General features: G+C 33.8%; 1 protein-coding gene across 1 annotated transcript in view; it reads right to left on the reverse strand.

Annotated features, from left to right (window-relative positions):
* Window positions 1-8,989, reverse strand: part of LOC134857119 (serine/threonine-protein phosphatase 2A catalytic subunit beta isoform) — a 28,711-nt gene extending 19,722 nt beyond the window's left edge. The window contains exons 1-3 of the mRNA XM_063873490.1: window positions 8,743-8,989; window positions 8,411-8,571; window positions 7,910-8,151 (exon numbers count right to left, since the gene is read on the reverse strand). Coding sequence (XP_063729560.1) covers window positions 7,910-8,151; window positions 8,411-8,571; window positions 8,743-8,977 — 638 coding nt within the window. The 5' untranslated portion in view covers window positions 8,978-8,989. The remainder of the gene's footprint in view (window positions 1-7,909; window positions 8,152-8,410; window positions 8,572-8,742) is intronic.
* Between the last annotated feature and the right edge of the window lie 3,114 nt (window positions 8,990-12,103).

The following is a 12,103-nucleotide window of genomic DNA, read 5'->3' on the forward strand; positions in this document are numbered from 1 at the left end:
ATCTGGAATTGTGTTTGAAATTTGTTCAGTTAGAAGTTTTTTAATTTCTTCAAATCGTGCTTGATGTTCTGTATTCCATTCAAAATTATTTTGTTGTCTAAGTATGTTATAGAATGGTCGTAGATATAATTGCATTTTATAAACATATTTGCTTAAAAAGTTTAACATTCCAAGGAATTCTTGGATTTTCTTTTTATTTGTTGGTGGTTGGAGTTTTTGAATAGCGTCTATACGTGATTTCAATGGAGTGATTGTTTTTCTTTCTATATTATGTCCTAAGAATTTAACTCTTGTCAAAAAGAAGTGTGATTTATCGGGGGCGGCCTTCAGATTTTCGTTCTGAAGTATTTGGTGATATTGTTCTAAAACATTGAACATTTCCTCTTTTGTCTGTGATTGCATAAAAACATCGTCTAAATAGGTGATTGCGTTTTTCTTGAGTATTAGTGGTCGAAAAATTTTGCTCATAAAAGCTGAAAATGCTGCTGGTCCTATGGATATTCCATAGAATAAGCGGTTGAATTCGTATTGTTGGTTTCCAATAACAAATTGTGTTAAGCGTCGTGATTGTTCATCTAATGGCATTTGATTATATGCACTATTCATATCGGCGGTGGTAAAGTATTTTCCGTTTATTTTTGTTAAAATAACTTGTATTGGTTCAATGGGCCAATTACACTTTGATTCATCTATGAGTGAGTTGAGGTATCTAGCATCGAGAACAATTTTTAATGATTCTCCTTGGCTAGAATGATAACAGGGTTGATAAATGTGTTGCCTTTTGGTTGTTCCTCTTTGTTTACTGGTGATATAATGTTGTATTGTTCTAAAATGTCGAGTAATCTGTTCACTTTATCGTGTAAGTGAATTGGTACTTTACTTGCTCTTTGTTTTTTGAAAACTGCGTGTGGTTTTAATGGGAGATGTAGTGATGAGCTGATTTTGCCAACATCAAATTTGGATGTTGCATAGACTGATGAATATTTAATTAGCTGTTTTGCTAGTTTTTCAAATTCGTCTTGTGTTATTTGTGAATGTTGGAAATTAAACATTGTTAAAAATTTCTGTTGATTCTCTGTGTAGTTACTTATGTTGAATGTAGGCTTGAAATATGGGGTTTTTGTGAAATAATCCGTATTTCTGTTTTCGTTACTTATTATATTATTTATAGATAATTCTTCATTAAGGATTGTGGATTGGCAAATATCTAGTAATTGGAGTATATTATTTACACGATATGCTTTTTCGTGTATTGGTGATATTGTAGCGTTGGTTTCGCAATAGCCTAAAAGTCCTAAAGGTAATGTTACTTGGTAAGGTGTATTGTTGTATACATGTAAGGAAATAATATCTGAATTCGAGTTTTTCAAATATTTTATTGATGAGATTGTGATTTTGAAAAACTTATGAATAGGTTTGAATTCAAAATCTGACATATAAAATTTTTGTTTGTTTTGTTTTTTATCATATTGGTGAACTTGTTTGATTGAAAAATTATAGATGTTTCCTGATAGTGGTTTCAATTGTTTTCTTTGTTGGTTATATATTGGGTAAAATTTTGAAAAAAATGGTGGTTGTTTATTTAATCTTTGAAAAAATGTTAGGGATGTGTCTTTTGTTTTTGTATATTTATCTTTAATTAATCTTTTACTATTCAAGATGTTGATTGTTGGTATATATTTAGAGATAAATGGTATTCCAATGATATTGTGTTTAATATCAGTGATATGGAATATTTGTTTAAATGGTTTGGTTAAAATTTTGTTTTGCTCCATTGTTCTTGTGGGGAGAAGAAATAATTGAATTTTTCCGTAGTTTATTAATGTTGATCCTTGTGCTGTTGCTAGTTTGCTGGAGGTTTCAAGAGGTGTTAGCTTTGGGTGTAAGGTTTTTATTTCATTCCATGTGGGAATGTTTATTATATTTGATTCTGCTCCTGAATCAATTAAAAAATCAATTTCAAGATCTGGTGGTTGAAATTCTTTGCTTCTTGGACTTTCCAAAAGAAATGGTATTGTCCAAATTTTTTCTTTGGGTTGTTCTTTTTGTATGTTTTGATAGATGTGATTTGTATTCAAGCATTTTGTTTTTTCTTTCTCATTGGGTTGGTTTGTAGTGTTAATTTCATTAGTTTTTTGTGTCGTCGGTGTGGAATGGACGGGTTCAATATAATAATTGTGAAGGAGTTCTGATTGATTCTCATATATGTGTGATGAAAAAGGTTCTTCATATATAACAGGTTCATAGTCATTTTCGACTTTTATCATGTTGATGGAGAGAGTGTTTTCTGCATCGCTTTCTGAATCTGATGATCCACAGTTTATTTGATTGAGTTGTAACGTATCAGTTACTGTGTCATCAATACCTGGAGGGTCTGATGTTGTTTCTGGATTAGATTGTACTTGATTAATATGTCTTTGATGTTTAGGTGTACTACTTCTGTGGCGATTATTAGAATTATTATAGTTATTATTATTCCGGTGTGGTGATTGGGAATAATTTCTATAACGATTATTATAACTTGAGTGTCGATTTTGTGAATTATTTCGCGATCTGTTTTGGTAATTATTGTTTGGTCTGTTATAGTTCGATCTATTGTATGAGTTATTCCTTGATTGATTGTTCGGGTAATTCTGGTTTCGGTTGTTTGAATAACTTCTATTCCGATTATTGGAGTAGTTTCTATTCCTATTGTATGATGAATTTCGTGATTGATTGTTTGGATAATAATTATTTCTTGATTGGGAATTAGATCTAGAAACAAATCGTTGTGTATTTGAATGTGATCTGGAGTAGTTATTTCGACTATTTGGTCTATTGTAGTGATTTTGTGATGAATTATGCGTGTTTCTTCGTTCTGGTGATCTTCCTCTATAACTTGAGTTATATGGTGATTGATTTCTTGTATAATTTGTATTGTTCGGGAGTGGTTCCTGAACTGTTGTTGCTGTAGACTGTTTTGTTCGGTAGATTTTGATCTTTTTTCATGTATTGATAGAATGATTTATTTGGTTCTTTATATTTTTGAGGTTTATTTTGATTGTCTTGCTGTTTTTGTCTACATTCAGAAATACTATGTCCGTATCGTCGGCAATAATTACACCATTTTTTGAAAGATGGTTTGCCTTTAAAGTTTGGGTGTTTTTCGTAAATATTGAGTATTTCAGTGATTTTTTCAACGAGATCTGTATCTGATTCCTGTATATTGTTTATATTTGTGGAAGCTGTTTCAATTCTGTTAACGTAATGTAATTTCAGATTTTCCGTTTCTTCGAGTTTCATTGTGATTTCTGCTTGTTCTAGTTTGTCTACTAGTTTTCGAAAATCTAAATCGGGTTCTCGAATTGACGAAGGATGGGATGCTCTCTTTTTCATCGCTATTTTCCTTAATTGTGGTGTTAAGGTCATCATTAAGATTTCTGTCATCTTTGTGTTTTTATAGTCATGTGTATTTAAAGAATATGCTTTTCGAACTAGTGTTTCGATTCGTACTGCTAATTGCTTGATGGTTTCGTTTGGTAATCTGCGAATTTCATTACATAAAACTCTTTGTTGTTGTTTGTTTCTTTCGGAGTCAAACATTTTTGAAAATTCTTGTGTAAATCTTTTCCAATTTGATTTTATTTCTATAGGCAATACTGAAAACCATTTTTGGGCTGCGCCATCTAGAGTTGTTTGTATTAACGCTGTGCGTCGATGTATCCAGTTTTGATGTAGTGGCGTATTAATTGGTTCAGGTCCTATATTTAAAATCAAATTTGCTGTGACTGCATTTAAATAGTCTTCTACAGAATATTCAGGGTCTGTTCCTGTGAATACCATTAAAGGTTTATTTGATGTTATTGATGATCCACCCATAAGGTATGGATTCATCGTCATTTGTAATGATTCTGCTGCATTTGGCATTTGAGAAAAATTTGAAAGTTGATTTCTTGTTATTTCGTGTTGTTGAAGATAATATGGGAGTGGTATTTCATTTTGCATTTGTGCTGGTTGGTACGAGTTTGCAATCATTGGGTTTTGTTGCTGAATTGGTTGAAAAGATTGTGTATTAATTGGGTTTTGTTGTTGAATTGGTTGTTGATTTTGTGTATCTATTGGTTGTGGAGAAAAAATTCTATGATATGTATGTGGTTTCTGTATTCCTTGTCCACGATATTCTTGATTATAGGGTGTAAATATATCTGGTTGTAAGAAATCATCATCTGAGGATAAGTAATCCATTTGATAAGATGTTTGTTTTTTATTTTTATTTTGTTGAAAAAATGGATAGTTTTCACTACGATCCTGTGGAGGATGTAAATTTGTTTGGAAATTTACTGAATTAGGTGGTGCCATTGGGTTATCCCAGTTTCGAGATCTTGTATAATTACTAAAAATTTTTCGTGTTGATAATTTGTTTTTGATGGATGTGTGTAATTATAATTATGGTCTGCAAAGTTGTTTCTAGTGAACGTTTTGCGTGTTTTTGGCGGTATTGTCATGGGTCTGTATGTTTGGTAATCCATGTGTGAATATTTTGGGGCAACTGAAGGTTTAACGGTTGATTGTAAGGTTACCTGTGTTTGTGAAGGGTTTGTATTTCTTGGTGTTGTTAAGTTTGGACGTATTGGTGAAATACTTTGTTGTGTAGTTGTTGTGTGTACGATTTCTTCATTTATGAAGTGTGATGGTGTCTGGATATCTTGTTGAGTAAGATTCCTAGTTCCATTGAGGTTTTCATTGTGTATGACTGTAGAGTTTAAACTATTATTTTGCATATCGGGTAAAAATGTATTATAGTTTAATGGTGTTGCATCAATGGTTAATGGTATTACTCGTACATAATCTCTTACATAAGATATCGTACTTATTGCTTGACTTGAGATTGATTGTGGGAAGTTTATGGATGCGGGATGAGACCATTCGGGGTCCCAAACATAGTCTGATTGTTCTGTGATGGCAGTATCATCGTTTGAGTTTTGGGGTCTAAAATTTTTTCTTGCTTGTGAAATTAAATCAATATTATGTGTGAAATAATCTATTATGAACCATGCCAAGATTTTTTGTAAGTCGTGTTTTGTATGTTGTGAAACTTCATCTTTCGTGAAATTTTCTTTAATTATATTTAGAAAACTAGAGAGTAGTGTGATTTCATGTCGTACTCTTATATGTTTAGATGTTTCTGTCGGTGAGACATTTGGTATCTGGATTTCGTTTTCTAATATCGAGATATAACTATATATTATCGCAAAAACTTCATTGGTGAATATGGAGTTTGCTCTTTGTGAGTTATGATATTGGATGCTTTTTATATATTCTGAGAATACTTTTGAGAATTCTAAATCAAGGTCGTCTGTTTGAATTATATATTTACTGTGATTCTGGTTTGGTGAGCTGAATTCTATGGAGTAGATTCCGTATTGTTGTGTTAGGTTACATATATCTTTTAGATAGTGATCGATAATTTGTCTTTTGATTTTTACATCTGGGAACTCTGTTTTACATGGACTGATTCCGGGTTCAAACAAATTTAAGAGTAAATTTTTGCAGAATATATGCTGTCCTCTATCAGTGGTTGCATCTACGATAAAGGGGAAAATATCATCATCATCTGGACTTTCTTCACCTGGGGTGTGCGTTGAGCTCATTTTTTCGTTCGATGACTGTTAATATGTAATTATCAATGTGTCTAATTGGTTGATTCCAATTGTATAAATGTACTGGTTTGTGTTTATACTGCTTTTTTATTCTTCTTTTTCCTCTTTTTGATGAATTTGAAGTTGTTTCTGAGTCAGAGAAATATAATTGATCGTGAATTGGGCAATTTTTATCTATTGATTCTTTTAGTTTATAAAGTTCGTCTAAACTGTTGGTTTCTGATTCTGAAAATGCGTTTCGATTTTTTGAAAATCTTTTTCGTGTTATTTGTCTTTGTTTAGTTATTATTTTTCTCTTTAATGTTTGTCGTTTTGTTCTAATGTATCCAACTGTTTGTGTATGAGGTGTGATTACAAGGTCGTATTTTTTGTTATCTATTTCACAATTGTGTAAAACGATTGTTGGTTTATTTCCTAGGTTTTTAAATGACATAAGGTTTAGGATGACGGATGCAAAAGGTTGTTAAATGATTTCTATTTGCTTAAACTGTTAGTCCTTACGATTTTTTTGTTAGCCTAACCTGGGTCTATTTGTTCAGGGTTGGGGAGAAAAGTATATCGATTCCGAAGAATGATTTTATACTTTCTCGTGGATAGTATAAGCTAAGGTGTTAACTTACTTAAGGGTAGTGATTGTGTTCAGGGTTGGAGGATAGTAAATCGATCCACAAGGTTCAGGTATAATTAGAACGCGAGTAGTTCGTTAGATACTATTTTAAACTTACTAAGTTTAAGATTTATCCTGGGTCTGGTAAGAGGGGGGATCAAGTGAAGGATGAATAACCGAAGTTCTTCACTGTTTATCCTAATTTGAATGATTAGTTTTGTTCAAAAATTTCTATTAGTCCTGGGTTTTTAGAAAGGGTTGGATAGTGAATCGACGTTTGAGGTCGTTAGACACTAGTTAAGTGGGTGGGGGAGAACAAAGTTGTTCTTTTTGATCCAAGGATAGGCCTTGATGATCAAGTTTTAAATTTAATTAAATAGAAAATGATTTAAGATCCAAGGATAAGCCTTGATGATCTGATTTTAAAATTAAGTGAATTTAAGTTTAAAATGTTTTAAATTTGTGTAAAGAAAAGATTTAGTATTTTTATGATATTAGTGAGCTTATGATTGCTGTTATGTTTAGGCGATGAAGCTGGAACAACAGGATGATTTATAATTACTAACTATTTATTGTCATGCTACTAATTTTTATTTTGATTTTTCAATAAATATTTTTCAAACATGTTTTGTATATTACTGCAGAATTTAGGAAAACGATCTGAGATCTTTTTATCAATCGTTATTGTATATTAATAATTTTGTTTAGCGCCTGAAATGATTTTGAAGATTGACTTCAAAATTTTATGTTTGCAAATGAAAATCTAAATTCATTGCTAGTAGTATTCTAAATACAAAAGTTTGTTCTGGCTTTTGCCGAACTATCATATAACTATATGGTAAGTTTCTGCTTTGTCGTATGTCGTCTCTGGTTCGAGGTCTTCTTCCAATTCCGGGTAGTTCTGTTATCGTTCGGAATATTGGCTCTGATCTATTGAGTCGTAGAGACATTTCGATTAAATTATTGTCGTATAACATTTTGTAAATGTTTTGTCTAAATTCTAATCTATTATTGGTTAATGCTAAGCTATTAAGGTCTTGTTCGAGACTTATGGTCGCACCAGATGAGTTAGGACCGATGGGTATAACTCATAGAGTAATTTCGGATAGGGTACACCGTCTGCTCGTCACGCTATCTTATTTTCGGCCGGATAGATTCGTGCAACTTCTTAGTCTAATACCGATCCTAATCTTACTCTTATACTATCTAGTCTCAGGTTGTTTAACTAGTCTCTGCTAGGCTCAATAGATCTAGGGTATACTGGTTTATTGCGGCTGCTGAAGTACTCGGGAGAGTTCAACTAATTTCTAAGTTAAATTCAATTCTCTCTGGTGCTGAAATCACAAGTAATTTCAGCACTTACAAATAAGTGGATTGTTAGTTAGATGGATCATGATTGGTTAATATTAAATACTTTACATTGGTAAAATATCTAATTTATCCAATCATAAAATGTAGTTTAGATCAGGTTCCACTTTGACTACAATCAAGATTGAAATTTGATTTAAATCAATGATTTAAATCAAGCAACCCTGACCGACAGGGTACTAAAAAAAAACGACAGAACACATGGCCCAATTAAAAATGATTATGCGCATGATAGAGGCAGGTTATATTTCTCTACAAATATGGAATTCGGTCGCAAATCATCCAACAATCTGACCTGTCATCGGGGTCGGACCAGAGCAAGTCGCACATTGGACCCTCGTGGGGCACCTCTTGGAGTCTGTCGAGTGCCTTGATGTGGTCCAGGGAGTCTATCGAGGGACTGAGGCCTCCATGCAGACAGAAGATCTGGCCATCTATCAGAGCGGTTAGCGGAAGATAATCGAACAGATCTGTGAAGTATTTCCATACATTTGCATTACCATACTTTCGCAGACATTCGTCGTAGAAACCATACACCTAGCAATACAATAATCAGGTTTTAACTTATTCGCTTTGTATCAACGCCTACTTTACAAAAGCGATATCATCAAAATCAAGAACTTTTTCACCTCATCTAAATAAAATATTATAATTGAAGCCTAGCAGATTTTATCACTGACATTGCGTTTTCGTTTACTCGTCAAAAAATGAAGAGAGTTTCTTTTCGGTAACGAGGTTAGGTTGTTTCATAATGCTTCATATGTCTATAAAGTACAGATATTGGACGGACTCTCACCTGAGTAATCTGTCTACTTTCGTGGTTTCCTCTCAAGATGGTCACTCTAGATGGATATCTAACTTTCAGAGTTACTAGTAATGTGACTGTTTCTACACTGTAGTACCCTCGATCCACGTAATCTCCCATGAATAGATAGTTCGTGTCCGGAGATTTTCCACCTGAGAAAAATAATGCTTGTTTTCATTTACCGAAATATAACACCAAGTATATCCGAGGTTTGAACACGTAATAACCAGCAAAAAATATGTAGTGAATTTATATTAAAACTCAACTGATTTTTCTTCTGAAGAATTGAATATATTAACAAAAAGCAGAGATAATCACAATACCTATTTGGCACAATTCCATCAGATCGTGAAACTGTCCGTGAACATCTCCACAAACTGTAACAGGACATTTGACTTCCTGCACGTTTCCCTCTCTCGTAAGGATGTCCTTGGCGCGTTCGCAAAGTGTTTTCACTTGAGCATCTGTTAACCGTTTACATTGCATCAGCTGCTCTACCCATCCGTTTAGCTCTTTCGAAACGGTAGAATCCAGTGGTTTCTGGGGAGAATTACTCATGACCGGTCTGAAGATTAAAACCTCATTATAACAAAGATAGCCGGTTGCTGTACAAGTAGCACAGAATGTTCTGACCACGTTCATTAAAAAAATTTAATTTTTTTTTAACTTGTTTTCTTCAAATTAGTGTCGTTTCTTGTGTTTGGTATGATGAAACAACTATACAAACCGGTATAAAATGACAAAAATTAGGCATAAGGGACAACAGTAGATTTCAAAAAAATTACAAAAACAATTTTTCTTGTAAGCTTTCAGCGTGCTATTTTATTGAATCTTGCAACTTCTAGAATCCTTCGCACTCTGCCTAGAGGTAAGGCGGACGCCTTTGTATCCAACGGTCAGGGGTTTGAATTCCGGCTGGACCTTGTTTTTTTTTCAGTGTCTGCAATTGAAAAGAATTGTTTTTCTTATTTTGCACATTTTCTCAAAAGTTTAAGATAAAATTTATATTTGCTCATGAAAAACAATCGATGTTTAAGAGAACGTTTTCGTTCGACTACAATCATCAGTCTAAAAAAGGAAAAACAATAAACGTACAATCCAAAGTGTACAAACAGAATAAAATAAAAATTGAAAAACATAAAAAAAAACAGTATACAGGTAGCACCGAGAGATCTAAAAACAAAATATATAGATATCTTTCAGCCATCTTTGATGGGACAATAAGGACGTTTTTCTAAGCCTTGACTGTGAGTTCGCGCGACCTGTATTCTTCTTTTCTGTTGATCCTTGGTTTGAGCCGGTTGATGTGTAGGGCCTCAAGCGTTAAAAGTTTGACAGGCTCGTTAGATCGATCTATGATCTTTGCCACTAAGTTTTCTGAGTTGCCAACGCATTGTGTCATGTGTTCACCCACTGGAGTAGAGATCCGCGAATACTCGTTAAGGCGTGTGGTGAGGTGTCGGGTTGTCTGCCCAACATAGCTGGCACTACAGCCAGGACAAGTGATACGATACACAATACTACTACAGAGATGATTCGGGATCTTCGATTTTAGAGCAGGGACAGCAGCAGTTTTCAGTTTCCAGGTAGTGAAAATAACAGGGACACGAGTGATATTGTTCAAACGTCTTCTAAATGTGTCAATCACAGTGCCTCTGAATTGCAAAGTGAACATTGTTAACAGGCCTTTGTCTTTCTTCTGCCTGTCCGTGATGTTGATTTTCGGCCACAGCAGTTTATCAATAGTTTCTCTGACGATGGGTTCTTAGAATTGGGGTGAATACTGGTTTGCTTCACATATCTTCTTTGCCTTTTGAATACCAGTATGGAAATTGTTCCATTTTGATGTGGCATTATAGATGCGTTGAAAGCAGCCCCGAATCATGTTGCCTTTGTAACCAATCGGTGCAAGGGCTCTGACGGAAAGGATCAGTCCAGTATCTGTGGGTTTCTGATACCAACTCGTACTCACACACGCATCCTGGCATTTTACTAACATGTCCAAAAAAAGGGATACCATTGTCTCTCAACTTTTCGATAGTAAATTCCAAGTTGTGGTGAAGCGCGTTGACACTGTCTAAGGTGCTGTCGATAGAGTCACTCTGCGCAGATCTCAAGATACCGTCTACATAGCGTCCTAAGATTTAAGCTTTTTCCCTAATGGACGGAACCGTCTCCTCTTTTTGGCACTGAGTGCAAATCCACTGGTCACCAAAACTTATATTGCCAAGGAAGCACTAAATTAAGCTTCCAAAAGTAGCTTTTTGCTTATTAAAATTGAAGTACTCTTAGTCTAAATAACCAATTTTCAGGGTACCGATCGTTTAGCAAACCAATCTGTTTGCATAAAAACTGAAAAAGGAGCCTTTTAGCTGACCAACGTAATGAAGTGATGAACGATTGATTGACAGACTCAAAAGGACGGTCAGTATGGGGCCAAGCTTCCACAATTAAGACCATTATCTCGCAATTTGTCAACAAAATTATCAACTTCAAAATTTATAAAATTCAAAAATTAACACTCATGTTGAATTGAAGCGCAGTGGAGCAAGCGTTCGCTGATCGTCAATGCCGCGATTAAAATTAGCTATCTAACTGTATAATTGTTCTGAGTCTGCTAAAAGATTGGTCTGCTAAAAAAACCGGTCTGCTAAAATCTCTAGCACACAATCTTCATAACATTCAAAAGTTGCAAGCCGTTTTTTTCGACGTTGAGACAACTTTTCCAATTGCGTATTAGAGGGCTTTAATATGATATATCACTCAAACGATTACAATGGTTATTGTGATGGCTAATTTTGCATGGTTGACTTACTTTTATTTTACACATACACAATTATGACTTACACTTACATGGATGAAATTTACCTAATTTGGAAAAACGGGAAGAATATGTAAATTTTTATTCCACTGGCAAATCTAAACGTTAAGAAATTTTTGCTAAAAAGTAAAATTCAAACGTTTTCGCAACTAAGTGCATCGTCAGGATTTTTACAATAAACTAATCTAAATGACGCTAAAACATCAATTTACAAATTTACAATAATTCACATACATTTTGGTTCTAAACCACCATGTTAAAAAATTAGCCAATCACAATTGACCTCTAAATTACTACTAAGATTAAAATATTTTTCACCTCTAAAATGAATTAAACAGTTTTAGAATAATTTGTCTGGAAGTTTCCGAGTCGTAATTTCGATTTAGACATGTACGTTTCAAATAAACAACCAAAAACATTTTGGGACTAAATATTTGGTTTTCGACAACTGTGAACCTTAACGTTAAGCTCACCAATTAAATCCACTTTCGAAACCAAAAGTCGATGTAACATTCGACCGGAATGTATCAAAATGCAAGTTCTAATTCGAATTTTTATTGTGACATCGGAGCGTTGACATTTCGTTTTCGACATGTAGGTTTTAAATAAAAAACCAAAAATGTTTTGGGACTAAGTAAACTTTAACGTTGAGTTCACCAATTAAATCCACTATCAAAACCAAAAGTCGATGTGACATTCGACCAGATTGTATCAAAATGCAATTTCGAATACGAAGTTTTATTATGACATCGGAGCGCGAAGATTGGCAGTTTTAGCACATTAACGGTGTTAATTGTTCATTTTGACAAACGCGGAATGGTTAATTTGGGCTGACATGTTAATTTTTAAAAATTTGTTTAAAA

Source organism: Symsagittifera roscoffensis, chromosome 1 (genome assembly GCF_963678635.1).
Source record: "Symsagittifera roscoffensis chromosome 1, txSymRosc1.1, whole genome shotgun sequence".
Taxonomy (NCBI): Eukaryota; Metazoa; Xenacoelomorpha; order Acoela; family Convolutidae; genus Symsagittifera; species Symsagittifera roscoffensis.